The 25,163-nt window shown below is 38.6% G+C and overlaps 1 protein-coding gene across 3 annotated transcripts in view; it reads left to right on the plus strand.

The window, feature by feature from the left end:
- PLXNB2 (plexin B2) overlaps positions 1–25,163 on the plus strand; it is a 251,221-nt gene that overhangs the window by 215,197 nt on the left and 10,861 nt on the right. For all 3 annotated transcript variants that reach the window (XM_058022296.1, XM_058022297.1, XM_058022295.1), the window contains exons 19-32: positions 2,833–2,969; positions 3,388–3,555; positions 4,543–4,651; positions 6,356–6,583; positions 7,074–7,250; positions 7,706–7,845; positions 8,865–8,965; positions 11,183–11,412; positions 12,428–12,609; positions 13,390–13,456; positions 13,570–13,716; positions 17,022–17,178; positions 18,240–18,340; positions 19,257–19,341. In XM_058022296.1, coding sequence (XP_057878279.1) covers positions 2,833–2,969; positions 3,388–3,555; positions 4,543–4,651; positions 6,356–6,583; positions 7,074–7,250; positions 7,706–7,845; positions 8,865–8,965; positions 11,183–11,412; positions 12,428–12,609; positions 13,390–13,456; positions 13,570–13,716; positions 17,022–17,178; positions 18,240–18,340; positions 19,257–19,341 — 2,029 coding nt within the window. The remainder of the gene's footprint in view (positions 1–2,832; positions 2,970–3,387; positions 3,556–4,542; positions 4,652–6,355; positions 6,584–7,073; positions 7,251–7,705; positions 7,846–8,864; positions 8,966–11,182; positions 11,413–12,427; positions 12,610–13,389; positions 13,457–13,569; positions 13,717–17,021; positions 17,179–18,239; positions 18,341–19,256; positions 19,342–25,163) is intronic.

A 25,163-nucleotide genomic window follows, 5' to 3' on the forward strand; every position in this document is an offset into this window, starting at 1 on the left:
ATTTATAGCAATTAGGATTTAATTTGAACTTAATAAAAGGTATGGTTTTCTGTCCATGTGGTAAGGCTATGCTTAAAGTATTTGACCTATTTTTATAAACTATGTTTTTATTAACTGTGTATTTCATATACAGTTCTAATTGTAATCTTTTTTGCAACAAAATTCTGTTATAAAGAAGCACAAATGAGTTTTTTCCTATAAAGTGCATATCTAGACTTATTCTAATTTAAACTTCAAATGTTATTTTTAAAACTGACCCCCTAAAACTTCTTATTTACCCTGGTGCGTCTTGTTTCAATCTCGCTTCAATCAGCAAGCAATTAAATCCAAATATGAGGATGCACACACAGGGTTATATAGATCTAAATGAGCTTTTAAAATGCTTTAAAATTACTTTGAATGACTTCTCTATATAAAATCTTGTAACCTGAGTGATGTATTAAATTAAAGCTAAATCAAAGGGTAGTGCATGAGAGCAGTCATATGCTCACTCTTGAGGAGTGAAGGGTTTACAAACAGATTTCTCTCGGGGAAGAAAAGCAATTGACACCCAATTAGTTAAAGCATATTCCTAAAGCTCAATGACTCGAGAGCAAATTACGGTTGTCATTGTGGATTTGTGAAGTGTGCTGAACCATGATGCATTCCTTCAGAGGGAAGTTGCTTAGACATGAAAGTATAAAAAAAGCAGAGCACGTAAGAGTTTTCCGTGCTGCTATAATATCTGAGCTTCAATAAAACAAATTTGTAAAGTAACCATGAAGTCAGTTGGATGCAGTTTTATGGATTCCTGCTGCTTTTTAAAAACCTGTTGATGACTCACCGAGCTTTGAACTGAAATGCAATATATCAGTCCCTTCCTCCCTGCAATTGGTGTGCCCTTGGCTTTGTAGCTGTAAGCTGTCACAGAGATGGTCTGTGCCTGAGCAAAGCTACGTGAGAGAAGGGGTTTGCTGCATGACTAGGAAGAGATGGGCGTGTTGCTCTCTGTCTCTGAGAAGGGCTCTTCCTCCTTCAAGTGGAAGATCGGTGCTGTGTGATAGTGATCAAGGAAACCCTCATCAGCAAGGGCCGTTTTCAAACTCCGTTCCTCTTTCTTTATATGCATGTCCTTCCTATGAAATAGCCCCAATCCTGGACTTTATTATCAGTCAACTATTTTTGCAAGATTATGCAAGAGGAGAACAGCTGTCATTTACAAATATACATGAGTCTGGGAAATAAGCTTATTACTTTTTTCGACTCATTTAAGAAAAGCCTGTTTTAGCATGGTGAAGCAGTACATCTGAAAAGGCATCACCTATTCACAGCCTCCCTTAAGGTCTTGATTTAGTATGCTTCAGCAAACACAGGATCAGGTTCCCTCACAGCAATGCCCCAGCCTAATGCCACACGCCTAGACCTGACATCCTGCATCTGTGTGCAACACCAGGGCAGCTGCCTGCCCAGGACATGGTGCTGCCAGCCAAGGACACAGTGCTGCCTATCCATGGCACGGTGCTGCCTGCCCGGGACACAGTGATGCCATCCCAGGGCACAGTGGTGCCTGCCCAGGGCATGGTGCTGCCTGCCCAGGTCACAGTGATGCCAGCCTAGGGCATGGTGCTGCCTGCCCAGGACACGGTGCTGCCCGCCCAGGGTGCAGTGATGCCATCCCAGGGCACAGTGATGCCTGCCCAGCGCACAGTGGTGCCAGCCCAGGACACAGTGGTGCCTGCCCAGGGCACGGTGCAGCCTGCCCAGGGCACAGTGATGCCAGCCTAGGGCATGGTGCTGCCTGCCCAGGGCACAGTGATGCCTGCCCAGGACACAGTGATGCCTGCCCAGGGCTCAGTGGTGCCTTCCCAGGGCACAGTGCTGCCTGCCCAGGGCACAGTGATGCCTGCCCAGGGCTCAGTGGTACCTACCCAGCGCACAGTGGTGCCTGCCCAGGGCACAGTGATGCCTGCCCAGGGCACAGTGCTGCCATCCCAGGGCATGCCTGCAGACACAGCAGCTGTGGCCCCTGGGCACGAGGGCTGTGGCACGTCTGCAGGCGTGGTGAGCCGTGGGGTCAGCAGGCAGTGGCACCCAGAGCCAGCTGGAGGCCACATCACGCGGCCTGCTCGTCTTCCATCATCCTCTTGATTCAGCAGCTTCAGTGTGGTCCTGAATAAGGATGCTTTTCTCAACTGGAAGCAGAAACTACTTAGTGACAAAGTAATTAAATCATGCTGCTCATGAAAAGCCCTTACTGTTAATTTACGGTATTTGTTGGGGCTCCCAGAATACAATCATTGACTAAATTGAGAACAAAAGGAGGGAACTTGTTGAGAAATTTAAATATAAAACAAATTTTATAACAATTTGAAGTGTGTCTGCTTGATTTAATTGGTTTTAAGGAACCCACTCCAAGGTTGTAGGTACATTAAGAGAATTTGAGCATTTTCTGATTTTCTTTCTTTGCAAGTTTATTGCCTAAGAATAGGCATACAGTTTTACCACAGTTATTGAGAGCCTTATGAGATAAAGGGAACAAACAGGAAGCTCTCACAAACTTAATGGCTGCTAACTCTACATTTTGTGATAGGGAATTGAAACTTGTATAAATTCTCATAAAATACAATAAAGAAAAAAAGTGTATTCACATTATCTGTTATTATTTCAACATTAATAGTAAAAGATTTTGTTTTATTTTCGAAGATTTGTCTGTCATTGCTCCATTAGTATTTTTCAGGTAGTGATATTAAACTTATATTACCTATTAAGCTAAATAATACTGGTATAAAAAATTTTACTGGTATAAATTTTATTTTAATTTTCTCACTTAGTTTGACCATCTTCTCTTTGCAGAAACCTGATCCTTCTCAAATAAGACCTGAAAGTGGTCCACAAGCAGGTGGAACCAGACTTACCATCTCTGGTATAAATCTGGCTACTGGTTCCAAGAAGGATGTTCAAGTTACAGTCGGTAGCCAGCCTTGCAATGTGTACGTAAGCCAAGTAACTATATAGAGCTGTGTCCTAAAAAAGCACCAACCTTTTCTGCCCTTTATAAATTAAACAAGTCCTTTGTCTATATCTTTGTGACTCCTCCCATGCAATGGAGATCTGCATGTAACACTCAGAAAGAAACTCACTCAGAGGCTTCAGCGGAAGGAGCAGCTATAAAAACACCTTAAGTGGGAGAATTTAGATGTCCAAAAATTTCTCCACTTTTGGCTTTCTCTGCTAGACTGGCTGCTTCAAACCCACCCATGCTTTCACTCAGCATGTCCTCAGTGGTTTTGTATAAAATACTAATTGTTTAGTCTCCCCCATGGTTTGTTCTGCTCCCTTCTTTTTCCTTTTATTAATTGTTGCTCTTGTCTTGAAGATGTTTCCTCTTCTTTTTCTTCTTCAATCTAGTACTGAATTTGGAGACGACATTGTCTGCATTACAGGACGTAACAACAAGGTTGAAACTGTTTCAGTCACAATGAACTATGGGAGCACAAGCATTACTGTCCCAAAGCAGTTTACATACAGTGAGAATCCTACTGTCACCAAATTCCTGCCAGTCAACAGCTTCAGCAGGTAATGAAATGTTTGTCATAACTTTCTTCACAATTGGCTTAAAATATGTATAATAGGTAATAAAAATATTAAATATAGAATTGTTTGGAATACACTCCTATACTGTATCAATGCACACATTCAGGAACATAGGGCTTGTGGTCTTAACTGCAATTGATGTTTGAAAGTATTCGGTTTACTTCCTAATTTTTATCCCTTTTCAAAGGTCAATGTAAAAAATGTAACATCATAACAAACAGAACATTAAAAACAAATTTGGCTGTGACTTCTCTTGGAGATATTAGTACCTGTCTTCTTGAATATTGAGTAATCACTTGTGTAAAATAGGATTTGGTTGTAATGTTTCCTTTTCATTTTTGGTTGGGTGACTTTGGGACCTGGAATTTTTCTTTGGTAGATCAATAGTGATTTACCCCATGGAATTCAAATTATTATTTTTCTTCTATATCAACTAAAGCCTATTTTTATGTATTGCTTTGAGGTTTACTATCCCTCTAAATCCATGTCACTTCAATGACTTTAATTCCCACTGGCAAATTCTTCTTCTTATGTGAATGTATTATTTTTTAAAAAATGTGCTGCAAATAAAAGGGAATAGAAAAGCCAGGTCCCTACAGACCTGTGGAAAATATACTCTCAGCTTTGTCTCTATGTGCATATTGTAGGCAGAGTGATTTTAATAGTAACATTGGAGAAGTAAAGCACACAAAGATTGGCATCAATGTACAGCCAAAAATTCTGGCAAAGCAATTTGTACTTTTTTCAGTCCTGCTGTTTTAAATAGAGTTTTAAGTTGACATTGATCTTTTAAATGCTTTCGTCATCAATAGGTTTAACAGAAGTCCTTTTTGTAGGACATCTATTTGTCATATAGGCATCACACATAGGGGGTTTTTTTCAGTGGAAGCAGTTGTAGTGCAGTATGAAGCAGTGTATAGCTGTGGTAGTCTGCAATGACTTGACTTCTTTTTTAATTCTGCCTTGCAGTGGAGGGAGAAATATTACAGTAACTGGAACTGGTTTTGAGCTCATCCAGTCTTTCTCATTGGTGATATATGCAGAGCGTCCAGAAGCAGGGAGGATGAATCAAAAAAAGGTAATTTTCTTTCTTTTCCCCCAAAGGCATAACACTGCATGAACAGCATATAATCTGTTCAAAAACTGCATATAAACTTTCCCACTGGACTCCACTGGGCTTGGACTGAAATAAGGTTTGAACATATTTCTGAGTCTGTTCAGGGTGTTCCTGTGGAAAGTCTCGACTTTCCTACCATCTTGCCTTACATTCATTTGTACTTAGCAATATTCTGCTTTAAAATTAATTTCATTCAATATAGATAAGGATAAAAGATGTATTTCAGAGTTTGGAAGTGTTTGTTTTTTCTTTATCTTTCTCCTTCTTCTCCCCATGCAGCCATTAGCAATTTGCCTGAAGCAGGATCTAAGTCTAGACAATGCAGAACACTCAGCTTTGCACAGTGTCTTTTCTTTCCTGACATCTCAATGAACCAAGTCTTCTTTTCTTTTTTTTTTTTTTCTTCATGCATATTCTACCTGCAACAGGCCACAAAAACTTGTGGAAAATAGCATTAAAAAAACTCCTTCTTGCATCTTCTGTTAAGAGGAACTGACATTGCCAATAGTATCGATTTCCCCCTCTTCTAGTGAAGATCACAATTTATTTGATTTAGACCTAAAAGTGATCTTCCAGTAAGAACATTATAAGACTCTTGCTAAGGCTGGCTCTTCAGTGTAAGACTGTCTTGTGATCCATAAAGTGTTTGTAATGAGCATGTTTTGTATTATATACATGACTTAACTTTTAGAGTATGCCAAAGCCAGCTGGATTGGGATACATTAGAACCCTATCCCTAAAGATTTTTAGGATGAAAACTGACTACATTTTTAGGCCATAAACTTCAAAAGATAATTATCTTGATAATCTTGACTCCCAGGACAACCTAAAAGTCTATTTAACATTCTTGACAGTGTTTATCAACATTTCTTACACCTCCTCTTATGTATACTCAACCTGTTAGCTTGAGTGAGCATTACCTATAGTACACATTCTTTGTTAAGACTTTGCAGACTACTCAGCTTTTCTATTGTTTTGGTTTGCTTTTACTTACATGACAATATCAGAAATGTTGGGGAGAAGCTATCTAGTTGCATTGAGTCATGAAGTGATAAACAGAGGTGGTGATAGAATAAATATTGAGGGTCCCTATTAGTGTTGTTGCCTGTCATTGATGTTACTGAATGACTGAAAGTGTCAGGGTAAAAACAGTTGTTGAATTGGGGATGGAGGATGGTGAACTGAGTTGTTACCTTGAGTAAAGTGATAGCTGTTGAATTTTATTCCAAAATTTCACCTAATGATTGTATTGAAATTTAATGAGGTATTATATGGTGTAAGCAGAAAATAATCAACCCAAGCTACTCAAAGGTACAGAAGATGACCAGAATTAAGGGTGACATGTTAACTTCCTAATCTGAGAGGAATTTGATGGTATCAGTCCAGTGGTAAAGAGCCATACAAATTGGAGGCAATGGAAACTGACCCATAGCCCAAGCTTCTTCTGCAGGCAACTGCTGGAATATAGTGAATTGATGATTTATTGCCATCAATTTTTTTTTTTTTTTTTTTTTTTTTAATACTTGTACTGTGGTATTTTTGCATTTGGAGAGGATATAAATTCAGCAGGTTTATTTCTATGGTCTAAAGTTATCAACAGTTAGGTACAGAAAGGAATCATACTCTAAAATGTGCATGTTCTTCTTCTTGTCTTGTTTCTTACAGTTTTATGGAAAGGTTGTTACAAGACTTAATGAAACCACGGTGGTTTTTTCTTCCCCACCAATACTGGAAGACCCAGAAAACTATAACATTACCACTGTTATTCTAATGGATCATTATAAATTGGTTGTAAAAAATGAGAGCCACTCCTTTGCCTATGTTGCAGACCCAACTTTTGAAAACTTCACAGATGGCATCAAAAAACAAGTCAACAAACTTATTAATGCAAAGGTAACTTGTCAAAAATTGGTGCTTGCTCATTTTGTCCTTGAAGCATGTATGGAATTTTTCTTTCTTTTTTTCTCAAAGCCTTAATAGACATTTGGTGCCATACCCCAAATTCTTGGTAGAGTCCCTTACCTCTGCTAGATGATGGACATTGGCAGCTCCCCTTTTCTCCCCACACCCTTTCTCAGAAAGAGTTCCTATCTTTTTTAGCTGTTCTGTGGGTTTGCCGAGGATGCCCCCTCCTGCTGAGTCTGGCATTTGCATTTGGAAATGCCCTCCCCAACAGACCTCCCAGGAACTAGAAGGGGCATCTCATCTCACACCAGGAAGGAAGGGAGAGGAATCACATAATTCCCAATCTCTCTGCTGTTCTGTAGGCTGCAATGCAAATCATATCTGCTGCTGAAAGGGATCCAAATGGAAAGTTGCAATTCAGGATTTCTTGTCCCCCAAGACTTTGTGATGATAACTCAGCCTTTTATTTTCTGTCTAGGGCAGTAACCTGAACAAAGCCATGACAATTGATGAGGCCCAAGCTTTTGTGGGTGATGAGCCTTGCAATATAAAAACTCTGACTGAAACGGACTTATATTGTGAGCCACCAGAAGTACAGCCTCAGCCAAAGAAACGGCAGAAGAGAGATACCATCAATAACCTTCCCGAATTCATTGTACGTTACCTTTTCTGTGGAATTTAGTTTCATGTATCAATAACACTGTCACAGCGCCTCTTGGCTGAAGTAATTTGTTCTCCAAAGATGTTGTAGTACTGTGAAGAAACTCTTTGCAGTTCTTTCTTCCTCCAGCTTCTGCCTACTTCATAAAAGATGTCACATGAAAAGAGCAGTCTCAAGGCTGCCAAATACCTTTATTATATAGAAATGTAGAACTCTAGCCAGACAGACTTGGGATTTTTCTTCCTCAGCTGAGCAAAATTAAATTACTTCATGGAATAAAGTACTAGTGACCCAAAGTCAGTTTAAAATATTCCAAAGTAATTCCTTTGTTTGGAAGTTTGAGCTAGAAATTCACTTGTGAAAATTACTAAGAATTTAGAGTGCAACTGAGAAGTGGACCACCTTACATTTGCACTTGTTGAGACAAATGTCTGTTTTTATACAATTAGGTAAAATTTGGACTCCGGGAATGGATCCTTGGAAGGGTGGAATATGATAACCGTGTGACTGATATCCCACTGAATCTAATTTTGCCACTGGTACTTATTCCTATGATAGTAATCATCGGCATTTCTATCATCTGCTACAGGTAAGTTCTTCTAATTAGGTGCTTTTGTTTTCCTAAAGCTTTCAAGGTACTACCTGATTGTTTTCAGCTCAGTCTACAGAAACTATCTTCATCTTTTTTATGAGCTGCAGAGTTTAGAAAAGGAGTTACAGCTGGAAATATGTATGAGCACCAATTTATTCCTCTCACACATGCCAAATTCCTTGGTGTCAGTCAGCCCAGTCCCTCCTTTATATATAAACACAATTGGTCCCAGGCTTCCCAAGTAAACAACTGCAGACTGAGTTGCACACATACCCTTTTGAAATGGCAGCTAAAATGGCACTTGTGGAGGAGATAACTTAAGGATAACTTATTCTGTACCCATCAACATTTGTGCTGCCTCAGTCAGCACTGTAGGTTTGAGCTGGGTGGTTTTACCACGGAGTTGGTTTTGTTTTTCCAGCTAAATTACCCACACACAAACTTCAATATTAATGTCAGAATTCATGCTTCATAAAGGGCCAGAATATATGTCTGTATTTCACTACTTAATCCAATTTTAAGGTTAGTAATGAGGGCCTCATACTGTCCCTCAGGAAGGGGTGGATTTCACTCTTATGGTACATATCAGTACAGCTGAAGCATGTGCTGTACAGTTCTTGTGAGCCTCCATCAAACCGTCTGAGTTTGAAACCAGACACTGTCCTGGGTGGCTTAGAGCCAGTACAGGACATGTTGCAAGCAATCCTTGCTCAAACTGACTTCCTGTACTGGACATATGATTGAAAGCATTTGTAGCTACTTCTTACTGGATTTTAAATTACTGGCCCAAGTGTGCTTTGAAGCAACCAGCCCATGATAGTGCCAAGTCGCTTACATGGAATGAAAATTTTGGCCACTGTTGCTGTTTTTCTCCTCCATTCTCTTTCAGCTGTATTTAAAAAAATCAAAGCCATGAAAACTTCTTCCATTCCTTGGGCTTCCCTCTTTAGGCTGTTGCAAATTATTTACTTTTGCATTTTATAACTTTTTTTCATTCTTACCTCTGTTCCATAAAGACGCAAGAGCCAACAAGCAGAACGAGAGTATGAAAAAATTAAATCCCAACTTGAAGGCCTCGAGGAGAGTGTCAGAGACCGGTGCAAGAAGGAGTTCACAGGTATTACAGATATTTTCACTGCTGTGGGTCCTCTTCAGCAATCAAGACATGCTGGAGGAAGGGTGCTAGCTCACTAAAACTGTCTTCTGGGAAGAAATAATCAATACATCTTAGTAGTCTTCATTACTGGCATTGACATAGAGCAGGTATTTTGCTATTATGTATGAGAGAAGTAGATAAAATAAAATAGGTAGCTGAGGTTATTAAAATAAATTGATTATTTTAGTCTAAAGGAAGAACAGAGTTAGAAATTGGGAGTAGAAACTAGCTGAGATTGGGCTTACTTATAGTTATTAATATGATTGGCCATTAACACAAAGATAAGAATGTTTTATAGTGACTAACAGTGCACTTAATATTTAGCACAATGACTGTGTGTGCAATGTATGCACATTAAAAACTGTTTTCAGGCTGCAAAATTTATTTGCAGCCATCAGCATACAAAGGGATAATTTGGTAAGCTCACAGGAAAAAAATAGCATTTTACTCTGTTCACCATGGGAAAATCTTAAGCTTGATTAGAGGAGTTAGCTAATTGTTCTGTGTAAATGCAGAGGCATCATCCCAAGGAAGGCAGCAGGATGTGTGAAGGCTCAGCATTTTACATGTTGGACTACTCATCACAAAGCTTAAATTAGGCATCGGAGTGCAAACTTTGCAAATATTGGCCTAAATGATTACCATGAAATGTCACTTCATTATCTGAATTATACTTGCTGTTGGGTCATGTTGAAATAATCTCTATTAAAAAAACAGACAGTGGCTAAAAAGCAAGATTGAATAAAACGGCAATTTCAGGTTAGAGTTTGACATTAATTTAAGAAGTTCTGAGTATCTCAAAGATTTTGGCCATGCTGGAAGCCTCCCTCAGTCTTGTTTTTTCTGGTATTTCTGGGACAGGATGTTCTTTACTTGTACAAGCTTGCTTTCTCTGGAAAACCAACTCCTTCCAGGTTCTGGACACAAACTAGAAGCAAATGTTTGACTCAATCTCAAATAGGCTTCATTTCAAACTGTGAAACTTCATTTCAAATCCTCTCACAGTTCAAAAACATTTTGAACTGTGAGAGGATCTATTAAGGTTCTCCCTCCCTCTCTTCCCTCTCCCTGGGCACTTCATACCCATTTCTGAAAGGAGAAGGTACCTTTCTCTTTCTGGGGCATCAGTAGAGAGTTACACATTCCTACTACCTGTTGGGTTGAAAGTTTCTTCTCTGCTCCACGAAGCACAAGCATTGGGGGAGTAGAATGCACATCCAAGGAGTTATCCAGTTCCTAAACTACATCCACCTTGACTTCCAGTTAAATGAAACACTGAAGTCAAAGCACATTCTGGTTCCATACTGTGAAACCGTGATGTCAACAGCACAAAGTGCAAACTCTTTAAAATACACAAGAACAAAGATAGCCAAGGAAGGGGACAGCAGGAAGGAAGTTCTAATACCACACAGAGGGAAACAAGAAGATTCTTTGTCCCTCATCTTTGATGAATGCTGTAAAATAAAGAGGCAAATGAATGAGTAAGAGCAATAAAACTCCTGAGACAATAGGTCGCTATATTAATTAACATGGTGTCCCAATCAATCAGCAATATTGGGTAATTGGAAAGCCTTCAGCTAGAGTAGCTGCTCCAAAGGATGATTCTCTAATTTTTGTCCCTTTTGAAAACTTCAGGCTTTTGAGTCCCACAGAAATATTTCCATCCATTTCAGTGAACCATTTAACCTTCTTCCTTTCTGCCATCCCCTTCCTTTTTAATAAATTAGCTTGCTTTACACTTTAAACTTCTCTTTCCTGGATTGCTGTGTTTTTAAAATAACTAACTGGACTCAGAGGGTATAGAATATGGATTGGGAAAAAAGAAAACTAAAACTAAAACAAGACAAAAAATACTGCAATGTCTTTTTCTTGTTCTGTACTATAAACCTACATTCATCTATATGAGCTCACTCAGATGCCATAAAGGCCTTTTTACAGATAGGCAACAACAAGGACACCGTCAGTGCTAAAGGCAGTTATCCTCATGTCACCATAGGGTTAACTGTGGTTATAGTTAATAGGATGATTGTTAAAAATAGCAAGAGAAAATGTGAGATGAAATAAGTTTTTGCTGCTGAGTTGCTTTTTCACTATTACAAGGCACTCAAAGACCTTGTATTGCATTAAAAACCTGCAGAATTTTTAAACTGAACCATTGAACTACATTGCATATTGCAGATCTAATGATAGAGATGGAGGATCAGACAAATGATATCAACGAAGCTGGAATTCCAGTACTAGACTACAAAACGTACACGGACAGAGTCTTCTTCTTGCCCTCCAAAGATGGAGAGAAGGATGTGATGATCACAGGAAAGCTGGATATTCCTGAGGCCAGGCGCCAGACCGTGGAGCAGGCTTTGTACCAGTTCTCCAACCTCCTCAACAGCAAATCATTTCTCATCAACGTGAGTACTGAACTAGATGCACCTTGTCTCTTAGCTAGGCACACCTGTGTGCATGTGTGCAAGACAGCAGGTTTGCAAGCACAACTGAACAAAAATTAATAAAAATAAGTGATTTTCATATGGTTCTGATTTCACAGTAACCACTGCAGATATGTGGCATCACAGACAGGTCTTCATGTTGTATCTCACACTTCTGTGCCAGATCATGTAATATGGAGTTAGTCAACTAACTAGTTAGCCCCCATTGCAGGGGCTGTAAACAGCAGGTATTTCCCAATCTAGCATAAAAACTGGTGTTACAAGTTTGGCTTGGCCTTTTAAGAAATGTGATCAGAGAGTGCTGATTCCATCCTGGCTCCTCACAGCAGTCACTTGTGGACAGCCATCTACCAGAATCTCTGCCCCAATGAAGGTAGAGGCTCCTCAAGTGGCCTGTTCAACAAGACTGATGAGTGCTCACAGCTGCTCTGAAGAGACTTATAATTGCTCACTCTCAAAAACTGAAGCTCATTGTCAGACACCTAAATATAGATTTAGGCTTCTAGCTTTTTCTCTTTTTTTTTTTTTAATGAGAATCTAGTGCTCAGCTAGTTAATGGTAGAATTAGAGTTCATGGCAGATGAGAGCACATTTACAGGTGTACTTACATTAGTGTCTTTGTAATTTGATGTGAAAGGACTGGGAATTTGGGGGAGAGGGGAGTTGATTTTCTTTTTTAAAATTGTCACAGAAGACTATTTTACATTTAATTAAAACATACTTTTAGATAAGCTTTTAGAGAAGTATTTAGATAAGCTTTTAGAGAAGTATTCCTTAGGTCAGTCTAGTATATTGTATATCTAAAATCAAAATTTAGGCAACATTTTCATTTAAGTTTTTTCAAACTTCTGAAAACTTTTTGATTCAGCACTTAGGAGATCTAATATTAAAATAATATTGCTTGTCAGTGCAGACAAGTGTTGAGGTTCTTCAGAAACCTGTAATCTGACTTTATTTTACCTGTTTTCTTTTTCAGTTTATTCACACGCTGGAAAACCAAAGGGAGTTCTCTGCTCGAGCTAAAGTGTATTTTGCATCTTTACTGACTGTTGCTTTACATGGAAAACTAGAATACTACACTGACATCATGAGGACGCTGTTCTTAGAACTGATGGAGCAGTATGTTGTGGCCAAAAACCCAAAGCTGATGCTAAGAAGGTTTGAATGATTGTCATATTTTCTGTATGTCTTTGGCTTTCTGTAAATGTGTTTCTGTTGCGGTGTGACTGTGGTGAAATGCCGACTATCTGTAAAATCAGAAATAATTTGGCATAATAGCAGAAATAATAAAGCACATTAGCAAGACAAGCCCACCAGGAGCAGCTGTGGAAGGCACCAGCAGGATGCTGGACAGGATTGCTCATACAAATACTGCAGTGTAGAAACACCTACCTTACTTTGAAATACCACACTGAACATTTAATTTACTTTTTAGTCTAACTTTATTCCAAATGATCTAGCATTTATACCACACATCACCTCCATAATGAGCACACATAATCAGCTGCATTGTGCCTTCAATGAGGGCTTGCTCTAGTGTTTTAACCCAGCTGTTACTCCCAATAAATTTCAATAGATCTTGCTCTATGTATGTTATAGATTTGTAATCTGTAGGTTGTTTCCCAGTAACTGCACAACTGGGTTAAGTTTTTAGTTCTTACAGTGCAGACCCAATTTAAGATTTTGAATAAAGAATGTGTGCTTTTCAGCAGTGAGATGAAGGCACCTACTCAGGACTGATGAGCAATACAAAGCACTTATCCTAAAGCAAGTATATGCTTTCAAGACTCTATAGGGAAATCATTGCATTAGGAGACTGAATGCAGTTAAGCATGTAAAAATATTATATTTCAAGCAAGCAATGTTTGTTGTTTTTTTTTTTTTAAACTTTGTCATTAAGTGCCCTTGCTATATTCAGGGTTGGTATTTTTTTTTCAGATCTGAAACGGTTGTTGAGAGAATGTTGTCTAACTGGATGTCTATTTGTTTATATCAGTACCTCAAGGTAAGAGTTGAAGCCTGTTGCCTGTGTTTTGGTTTTTTTTAATCAGTAATAATTAACAAAATTGCACTTGAGTATGTCTTTTGATTTTGTTTTATTTCCTTTTCTTTACATAGGACAATGCTGGGGAGCCTCTTTATAAATTGTTCAAGGCTATCAAACACCAGGTAGAAAAAGGCCCAGTGGATGCTGTGCTGAAGAAAGCAAAGTATACACTGAATGACACAGGCTTGCTGGGAGATGATGTAGAGTACACACAGTTGGTAAGCAAAGCATGATTAATAGATTATAAAATCATTTTTTATTTTAAAATTAATTCCTATAGTGTTAAGTCTGTACTCAGTTTTCTAGACTACTGTGAACTGCATAAAAACTCTGGTCATGGGCAGGATTGTCAGTAGTTTGACCAAAACAAGTCTCCAAGCAGGAAAACAAAATTATAAAGTATCTTCTAAAGTCAAATTCAAATGCTGCCAGTGCAGAATCCATTTCATTAAATCCCTTTCATAATTTTCAGTCTGTGTGAAAAGTGGTCAGGATGTTTGGCTCCTCCCCTTTTCCCATCTAAATTTATTGGCAATTGATTTTTGCAGAATTCTTGCACTGCCTGAACTTCAGGTTTTCTCCCTTGTGATTGCTGCTGATCAGCATACTGAACAGCATTTTAGAGATCATTTTGTTAGTATACCAGATTGTGCTCCTCTGCAGTCCTGTGAGATGGCTCCACAATCTCCAGAACACTTTATGAAATTCTTTCTACATTTTTTTTCTGTGTGAGTCAAGATCTCCTGAATGTGGGCAGCCCAACTGGCATTGAAAGTTGTTTATTTCCTCTCAGGGAAATAATTCCCTACAGTGCCTCTACAGCCAGCTCTGGAGACCTGTATTAGTTGCTTCAAGTGGGAAGAAATGGATATTCCTGGCCAGGGAACTCCCCTCTGAACTCAACCTTCCCCTCTATCTGACCACCAGTGCCATGGTCTAGTTCTTTTCTATTATGAATCCTGCTTTAACTTGATTCTGTTCACTGTCAGAAATTTCAACCACTTTTCAAACATACTCCAGAACACAGATTCACTGTCCTTTTGGAAAAACTCAAGCAGCCCACTTCCTAGCTCTTCAGGGAGTGTAAAATCTAGTTTTACTCTTTCTGACAGTCTTGCTGGTTTTCTTCAGGGTACAGTGTAGTGAACATCAAAGATGCACAGGCTGTCCTTCAAAGACCAATTCATGATTTTTTTCCCCTTTCTAACTTTTTTTTTATTGACATGTTAGGAGTCATTTGTAGTTGTCTTCAACTGAGAAAGACGCAGTGACATATATGCAGCATGGAAAAGAAATTTAATAAAAAGTTTTATTATGTCCTTGGTTGGGGGGAAAAAATCACCATTTTATGTATTCTGAAAGGATGCTGATGGGAGGGCTGATGGGAGAAGAGTTCAGTAGGACTTACACTCATGGAGTCACCAGACTGTGACTTAGAGTAGCTGGATGGAGAATGTGCTGGGCAAGAAGAAGTTTTAAGTTCAACTGATATTTTGGTGATTAGTTTAGGTACCATCTTTGTAAGTGCCACCCATAGAAAGCACACTGACTGGCAATGCTGGCTATAATTTCTGTTGTGCATGGAAAACAAAATTTATTTGCACTGTACATCATGTAAGTCTTAATGGCAATAATTCTTTATTTGGTCTGTTTCTTTTCATTTAAAAGAAGAACCTGCAATTAAGCTGTATGACTCAGTGTGAAGCAGAAAATTCATGAATGCAATCAGATGTGGGCACAACACACTTATTAGCTAGATATTAAACATTAGAACATTGTACTGTAGCAGTATTTGGTCCAGACTTACAGATTTCCCATCAAATAAATATTTTATGTATCTGCATGAGTGGAAGTTGATGAGATGTATGTATATGTGTATATACATATGATAAAAGATTATGGAGGGGTACTATTGCCATTCGTTTTTGGGACCTTTGGCATGATGATGATGTGGTAACTCTGAACAGTTAGGGAGCATTTGTGCACCAGTGTAGGTTGAAGCATGAGTTAATTCCTTCACTTCTGCCTGAAAGTGAGACAAGGTGGGTAAGTACAGCATGGAGCAGTTGTCTGCTCTCTAATTGTTCTTATTTAAAAGATGAATCTGTTTTGCATCACTGGTTACACTGACATGCTGCATACTGAACCAGCAGCAAAATCATGTCTAATTACCATAAAGCTAATAGGAAAAGGAAGGTGAAATCTCATGATTAGTTTGAGCATTCTGTCAAGGGACAGTGCAATCATGTTTAATTTGACTGCCGTATGGCATAGCTTTTCTTCACTTTTTCAAAATACCAGCCATGCAAGTTTATTTCTGAGTGTGATGTGATAAATTCAGGCATTGTGGTTGGCAGGACTGAATGTGTCTGAGAGCTGCAGTGCTTCACATGTGCCTGGCCTCCTAAGTTACCTGACTGGCAAAATATCCACAAGTCCACAAGGGCTTTAAGCTGTAATACTGATTCAGCTAGTGAAAGAAAGAGGCTTTTTATAGTATCTATTTGGGTTTTTAATTTTTTTTTTCTGTCTGGGGAGGTATTCTGGCCATGGTTTTCTTATTTGTTATTGTCTATATTGAAACGGACACTTACATAGCAAAGCTTCTTTCAAAAAAAATCTGTCTAGATTTAGCAAATTACAGGCTTTCAAGAAATTCTCTTTAACATGAAGAAAATCATGACAATACTATCAGAAAACAGTAACATTTAAAATGCTGCAACTAGCATAAGCTACTTAGGCATATTCCCTGCAGCTATTAGAGTTATTAGGACAACAGTAGGCAGTAAATGGGGTATTCAAACACACAAGATGATAGAAATTGCATTTATATGTACATACATATGTGTGTGTGTGTGTGTGTGTGTGTGTGTGTGTGTGTGTGTGTGTGTGTGTGTGTGTTTAATGAACAGCTGGTAACAGGAAGTGAAGTTTGGAGAGCTGAACTACTCACTGCTCATCAGTTGAGCCATGTTAAATTATCATATGTACCGAAGGAGTCTGCTCATCTTTAAAACCACTGCCATGAAGAAAGCATAAAGGAAGGCAAAAGCACATAATATTTGAGGAGTTCAACAAAGTACAGTTCAAATTATTATTGGGAACTCATGCTATTTGGGCACTGCAATACTTGGCAATGCCCAAATACTTAGGATTATCAGGTTAAATGTGAAGCATGTTACAAGTCAGTGGTCCAACTGCTTTGTTCTCGTGTGTTTCTCTTTGATAACTCCCAAGACTTAATAATATTAGCATATTAGACATGACTAAATCTACCCTGTATCTTTTCTGTCTTGCCTTAGTGGGAGAAATTAACTGGAATTTATGATAGCTGGTTGGCTGCATAACAGCAAAAGATCCTTCAAATAATCTATACTCCCATTGCAAATACATGTTGCTGTGCAATAATCATTGCATGGTGAATTTCAGATACTGTTTGCGTTGAAATCACCCAGAGGAACAGATTCAGAGGTAATTCAGCACTGATTTGCCTTAATAACCCTGTACATTCTTTTCTTCACAGACAGTTAATGTATATGTGCAGGAGGGAGGAAATGATTCCATACCTGTGAAAGTGCTCAACTGTGACACCATATCACAAGTGAAGGAAAAGATAATAGACCAAGTCTATCGAAACCTGCCGTGTTCTCAGTGGCCAAAAGCTGACAGCGTAGTTCTTGGTATGTAGTTACTTGTGATACTGTATTGAACAGCTGAGATCTGTGGTGTGACTTTGTATTTTCTCAAAAAAATGTCTGTAAGAGGATTTTATTGCTTGGTTATGGTTTGGTTTGTTGTTTTTGATTGTTTGGGTTTTTTTTAAGCTGAATTCTTGTCCAGCTGAATGCAAAAATACAGCATATTACAGCAATCTGAATATGCTTTAAAAATTAATGTTTTCTTATGAGTTAGGGTTTTTTGACTCTTAAAGTTTTCGTATACTGTCATCAGCATTGCAAGAGCCTGTTAATGATTATTGGCACAAATGAATTCATGTCTGACAGAGTCAGTATCTCAGGTACTAATTAATGTGATAATGACAGCATGGATAATTAACTGATGGAGAAGTAATGATGCAATTTCAGAAACTGGTACTGATTTTTAGTTGCCTTAATGATGGTTATTCAAAAGAATTACAACTTACAGGAACTGCACTTTTAGGAGATGATGTACCACTTAGTCTCTGAAATCATCCTCCTTGAAGGCTTTCAAAATAGCTGTTCTCTTCTTGACAAAAAAAAAAGGAAATGGTGTTTCTTAAAATGCCTAATAGACTCAGAATTAAAGCTCCAATTGATATTTTTTTTCAATATTTTCATTACTGCATTAATCTGAAAGTAGAAGATGAAATTCTTGCACTTAAGAAAATTCTAGTAAATCCCCTAAAAATGTCTTTTCTATTCTATGAAATCCTACTCTGTTTTGGACTGATAGCAGATCTTACTAGATAAATTTATCGAATTCAATGAGAAGGAATTTAAGTTTTTATGGATGATAGTCAGAAGTTATATACATGGTTAGGAATAGTTCATGCAAACTTCTGTGATAAAGGCCAAATGATTAAGCAATAAAAACACACGTTGGAGTATGTGCTACATTACTTCTTCTGATGTTCCACAATGTGTCAGTGGGTCTGTAAAACTTCCTTGGAGTAGTTTTTGTTTTGTTTTGTTTTGTTTTGGGGGGTTTTTTTTGTATTGTATTTTTTAATTGTTTTTTTCTCACTTGAATTGCCCCTTAGAATGGCGTCCAGGTTCTACTGCACAGATCCTCTCAGACTTGGATTTAACATCCCAAAGAGATGGCAGATGGAAACGTATCAACACACTAATGCATTACAATGTAAGGTGTTTTGAAAATATTGTTTACACCTGTTACCTGTTTTCTTGTAATAAATAAAATTTTTATTTGTTTATAGAGAAATTTCAGTGGTACATAGAGGTTGCCCAGAGAAGCTGATAAAGAATCAAAACAAAAACACAGGTCTGGGTCTAGTCAGTAAAAGGTTTGGACTGTGAAAGGCTGGGTCTAGACATTCTGTGCATTTTATATAAAAACAGACATTCTAAGCATTTTATATAAAAACACAAAACCTAAATGCCAGTACTTTGGGTTCCTCAACATTGAACTATCCAAATCCAAATTCCATTTTGAACATTCAACTTTTTGCTGGGCCTCGTATTCATCTTTTCTTTTCTCCACCACTTCCTACCCCTGAGAATTGTCTTTATCCTTGCTGTGCTACTAAATAGTTTTTGAGTTCTAGTTTGTTCAAAAGCCCAGTCAGAAGAGCAGATGTTGATGTTGTTGTACTGTCTGTTTTAGGTTTCATACTGTACACTCTACCACACACTTATCTTTCCTTTGTGTGTTATTTATTGCTTTCTAACAACAGTTAATCCTGATTGGGAAAGAGAAAGGTTGGTTAGTTTTCCTTAAGAAAACAGACAGATCTGATTCTTCATGATAAACCCCATTTTTGTCCAGAGGGTACCAACACCATGTTGAGGAACCACTTAAGCCTTAAAGATGCTCCTAATATTTCAGTAATCTCAGAGGAGCTGTTGATGGGATCTCTTAGAGAGTGGGAGGGAGTCTGTTCTGAATTGCAGAGCCAGTTGTCCAAGGAGCCTAGGAAGGTTAGCATTTGTCATAGATTCTCTGCAACCAATCACAAAACCCCAGTTTAGGGTTTAAGAAAGAGGTTCAGTAGCACATGATTCTATTGAAAAATATCTCTGCGTTTCTATTTCCAAAGGTCCGAGATGGTGCCACGCTCATCTTATCAAAAATGGGGGTTTCTCAGCAGCCAGAGGATAATCAGCAAGATGTCCCAGGGGAAAGTAAGTGTCTTGTGGCCTCCCTACCTCCCTAGATGACCAGAAGTCAAAACTCACATGGTGATGCTGCCATTTTGATTTTGTTTATCAAGCACTTCCATGGAGCTAGATATTCCCCACCAGACTACATAGAGTTTATTTGTTGTGTTTCCCACTGTACACTTGAAATGGTTTTATTTGCCCTCATTATAAAAGTCTTAAACCCTAGGGCTTTAATAATTGCTGTGAGTCCATACCCCAACTTAATAGAAAGCACTCTTATTAAACATTTCCTTACATATTTTGTTTTTTAATCACACTACATCTATACTCAAACTGTGCATTTCATCTTCCCAGAGCTTTATCTCTTTTTCTCTTTTCTAAAGCCTTTACTCATGTTCCTCTTCAAATTTCTTTCACTTCTTATTATACTGAGAATTAAATGCAGTGTTCTAGATGAACCACAGTGAAGACTCTGTGACATAATGACTGATATAATTTTTTGTACCATTTCTTACAACTGTGTTGCCTTGCATACTCATCTCTGTACCTCCAGATTTTGTGTCTCCCTTCCTTTTGATTGATGTTTCACCAGCTATGCTAACTTATTTTTTCCCAGGGCTTTTTAGTTGACTTTGATCATTCCATGCATTTTGTCTCTTTATTAGATGCACCATTTTTCACAATTCCTTTGCTCTTTTTGAGGTTTTCAATCCTCTGTAAGTGAGCATCAGGAATTTCCTTGTAATGTTTCTTCTCCTTCACATCACTAATGCATCTGCTGCATAATTCTTGTATTGCTGTCTGCTATAGTATGCTGGACTTTGCAACACAGAAGAAACCTGTTAGCTTGCAACCCTCTTAAAAGCTTTTACTTTTGTGTGTTAGTATTCCGTCTAGACCAATTTTCCATGCTTCAAAATATCTTGAGACACAATATCCATTACAGCCTTGAATGCACTCAGATTTTTATGGCAATATTTACTTGTGAATATATGTTCTTTGTCACATGTAGTTCCTTTACTGACTTCAGATGTTCAGTTTCTCTGAGGTTTTTTTATCCTTATATTCAGTTATTTTACATGAGGTAGAAGTTAGATTTATGGAACAATAATTGTTGAGATCATTCTTCCTCCCATGAACTCATTTGATATGCTTTTCTCTCTAGCACTGATTGCAAAGGCCATTACTTCACCTAATAGTTTCATTCCTTTAAACAGATTTACTGATCTTAGATTTAATACGTTTTGAGGGCTGGGCAGTTAAACAGGTTGGAAATAATATGCCAGAAATGAACATTTTTCAAAAAGATGGGTCTCAGCTGATAGCTCTGACACATATGGCTATTTAGCAGAAAGGTTCAGACTTTGATTTGTTCTGGTGTTGGACAGGAAATTAAGATGGGCAGAATTACTTACTGTTTACTTCTTACTCTGTCCTCCTGGATTCTGTCTTTTGTGACTTTTTCCACCAGAAAGAAGAGACTTCTAATGGTCATGTGTACACTGCTGCTGCTATCCTCACTCTTTTACTCCAAGTGCCTGGCATAGCTGGCCAGGCAGTGACTGTTCTGTCACAGCAGGTGCCAACCCAGCATGTTAGCTTAAAAAGCCATCCAGTTTAATACAGAAGGCAGTGGAGTGCAGCCAGGCAAGGTGCTGATTCCTAATCCCTGTTCAGTGTGGCTGCACTGGTGGCTGGGGCCATGCTCACCTCACCTCTAAATGAGTGGAGTGGACTGTGAATGGTGGTGCCCTTAACTTGCTTTGCTTTCTGGATATAGAATAGTGGTCAGCCTTCTGTTCTGCACTGCCAACCTTCATCCTCCTCACCTCTCCACCCCTGTGGCAGGCAGTAGAGGACCAGATCACATGTTTTTCTTTTTAGGGTTAGGTTTTTTTCCTTTCCTTCTTCTCTGCAATTATATCATTCAATATGATTCAGTATGATGAAGCTCTTTGAACAAGCATAATCTATCTGTACTCCAAGGTGAATTCATTAGTTATCTGTGTGGCATGCTAAATTGCAAAGGAAAAGCAGACCTGTGGGGACAGTGCTGTCACACAGGGGCTCTTGCATGTTAGAGAAAAGTCTGCAGAGAATTCAGACCCCAAAGTATCAAGTGCTAACAGCTTCCACCGTGTTTCTTCTCTACACCTGTCTCGCACCATGGCAGTGTACAAATTTGGGATGGCAGTGTTTCATGCCAAGCTACCCTGCTTTCTTTAGCCCTGTAAGGTCCTCAGAGCTATCTGGTGCCAGCTTGTTCTCTTGGAAAGCTATAAAATGTTACAAAGCTAGTACAAAGTGAGAGCCTGCTGTGACCATGATTTGTGAGACACTGTATAAAGGGGAGAGGAGAGGATCAGAGGTTTCCCCTCCCACACATACACATTTATATAGCACAGGGATTTACAGGGTTTGAATAAACAGAAATCTTATCCTGACTATGAATGAGGCTTGTGACGAAGTGGATTTCCTTTTATTCAGTCTCATTAACTTGCACCTTCTGCATTGAGAAGTGTCAGCTGAAGCCATTGACTGTCAGCCAAAGTAGGAGGCTTTGCACCGACCGAAAATGTAAAACCATGTTCAGAGATGTTGCTCTAAATCCTGGCATTGCTTCTGTGCTGCTTTTATTCAGAGCTTTTAACAGGAAGACACTGGAAGCTGGAGATTGTGACAAATTAAATGCAGCATCTTTTGCTTCAGGAGACAATAAATGCAGTTACTAATTTGTATCAAGAAGGAGAATGGTTCCAGTGATTTCATACTAGTATTTCTGTACTGAACTATAAACCAAAACAACACATTCTGTTGTTTTGGGTGTTTTTTCCTGATACTATGTTTTGGGCTTTTTTTGTTTGTTTTGTTGGGTGGTGTTTTTTTTTTCCTTTTTTAATTATGAATAAAAATAGGCACAGGGTTGCAGATCAGAAATACTAATTAGCAGATCTGTTAGGGCAGCCCTTCCTCCATCTCCATGGAACAGTATTCATGAGGTAGGGGAGACTGGAAAGAAGATAATTTGCTGCAGGTCGCTCAAGGGGAAAGGGGCTGCATTGTCTCATGTTTACATCATGGTTCCTACCACTTTAATTAGTCAGCACAGTCAATTTTTGCCATTAACACTCCCCCCAACACCCCAATAATTATTTTATATTGGCCAAAGAATGTCCAAGGACCAAGACAAAGAGCTCAGGGGGAAGCATTTGACCCCCTGGACACAATCTTCTTCCTGCTTACAGCTTGATGCTTAGTGCAACTAAGGACCTAAAAAGGAGGTATTTCCCCCTATCTTTTATTTTCTTTATTTCCTACTTTCCCATTGAGGAAAATATTATCTCACAAAACTGTTATTTTCTCTTAGCAACCATGTTGCTAACATGTTTTCTTGGTCCATGTTCTGAATTTCTCTTCCTCTTTCTTCCTGCTATTTATACAAATCAAGTGAGATCTTCGGGTTGCAGAAGTTCATCTGCTTGAGCTGTAGTCTCTTGATCCTTACTCTCCTATGAAATAACTACTATTCCACTAGTAGCCAATTCTGCTGTTGCTAAACAAACACAGATCAAGCTCAGCTGCGTGTAAGAGCCAGTGATCTCAGTGGAAACCACTTTAGCAGTTTCCTCTTCTGTCCAAAGTTAAACTGGACCATCTACCATCAGGAGGGCAAAGAGAGAATGAATTCCTTTGATTCAAAGCAGGAAGCAGGAGTGTAATAAAGAACTGACATAAGGCTGGAATATAGTTTCTGGTCTAACTGCATGATTTGATCTGTTAATTTCCAAAAGTGAATAACAGGGATTGCAAAAGAAATTCCATACTTCATGCCCAGCAGTGGTTCTTACTGTACTGGCAGATGATTGCTATGAATGGCATCTATTGTGAAATCACAACTGCTTCAAAATAAAGCGATAGCTTTTATTTTTTCTGGCTTCATTCACATGAACTTCCAGGTTGAATTAAGGACTCTCAAAGGACAATGTGATTTAATGTGGGATTTATATTTCTTCCCTACCTTGTTAAAAAGAAGTAAATGTCCCAGAAGGCTGCAAAACTAATGCTTTTCATGAGAATATATAAAGTAGATTCAAGCAAAAGTGTTGGCTTAGCCAAATTACTCTTAAATGTTATTTTCCCCTGTGATGTAAAATATTGAATGTACATGCAAACTGGGAAATTCAATGTAGCTGTTGAGGAACTTAGTTAATTGACTATTATGGTCAAACTTAATGCAATTAAAAACTGATATTTTGTGTTGTAACCAGGATTCAGTTATGTTAGAGGTGTATATTAAGGCATAAAACTTAGCAGAATGCAAAATAATTTGTACCGTGGGGCTGAATCACAATTTTTATGGGAAAAATAACTTTCATATTTTTAAGACGTCAATAATTTTAAATATACTGATTCAATAACTTCCACTGGAAAAGCACTATTGCTTTTAGGGACTGTGCCAAGTAGATGCAAAAGTTCAGGAATTAAAGGAAGAACAAAACCAGGAGATTTGAAAGTGACACAGAAACCCTTTTCAAGGAATATTAATGGCAAGTTAATTGTATCATCTCTTTTAGAACTATCTGTAACAGAAGCTCCTTAGGCATGGAGTTTGAGCAACAGTGTGGTGCTGAAATGCAAAACTGCTTTTATGCACTGTGTGTTGTTGGCCCAAGCCCTGGCACTGGGTGCAGGGCCAAGCCCCAGGCAGCACAGAGAGGCACTGTGACCATCCATTATCATCCAAGAGCTTGCTCCTGTTTCTGCTTTATTGTAACAGACTTGATGGGAGTCTCTCCCTCTGGTTTAAACTATGAATACTGACAAACAATTTTTTAAAAAATCTTATTAGAATGTATATGAATTTGCTTCAGTCATTATCTCTGGCTGCTGGAGTTCATGTAATCTCAGGGAAGGGATGTATTTTTCCTCCACTCAGCTACAAAGTCAAGTGGTGCTTATCAAATGGTGATAAAAGGAAAGTTTGAACTGAGGTACCATACTTTGACCTCAGCAAGTGGAGTAAAGATGTGAATTGTAATGGTTTTACTGAGAGAAAAGGTTGTACCAGGAGTAGGCTGCAATTTGTATTTCTGTGGTGGCTATGGGGTCAGACCTAGCTAAGATTCTATAACTTGATCGTGTCTTTGAGAATTCACAAAGAAGAAAAGAACTTAATTGTGTGAACCTCAAAACATACACATACTGTGTTTACATGACTCTTGTGATTTAGGAATGGTATTATCTAATTTACTTTTCTACCACTCCAAGCCATGCCCTGCTTGCTCACTTTTCCCTGCACCTCCCCTTCCTCTGCAGTGGGATGGAGAGGACAATGGGAGACACAAAAGGTAAAAATCATGGGCTGAGATAACAATTTACTGGAAACAGCAAAGAGATGAGAAAAGAAAACTAATGACAGTGGATATAAGAAAAGAAACATTATTGCTCACCATAGAAACCCCCAACAACAGACAGTACCTGACTGCTCCCTCTGTTATGCTATTCCCACTGCTCCCTCCAGCCTGAAACTGGCATCACTCCACTGCTCCCTCCACACTTACTCCACTGGAAGGAACCCCTTCTCCCCAGAGGAAACTCCCTTCTCCCCACCTGTGACAATGACATTTAGAACAACCTCCATGTCCCAGCCATGACTCTCCTGGCTACTGCAAAAATTATCCCTGTCCTGGCTTGAACCAGGACAAGGACCAAATAGAAGTTTTCCTATTGTGTGATTCTTTCCTCACCCTTTGATCTTGACAAAAGCCAGTTTTTTTCAGCTCTGTGCCACTGAACATTTAGTACTTGAGTTGTGTATGTTGGACAGGAACAGAGTAATCTAG

Source organism: Melospiza georgiana, chromosome 4 (assembly GCF_028018845.1).
Source record: "Melospiza georgiana isolate bMelGeo1 chromosome 4, bMelGeo1.pri, whole genome shotgun sequence".
Taxonomy (NCBI): domain Eukaryota; kingdom Metazoa; phylum Chordata; class Aves; order Passeriformes; family Passerellidae; genus Melospiza; species Melospiza georgiana.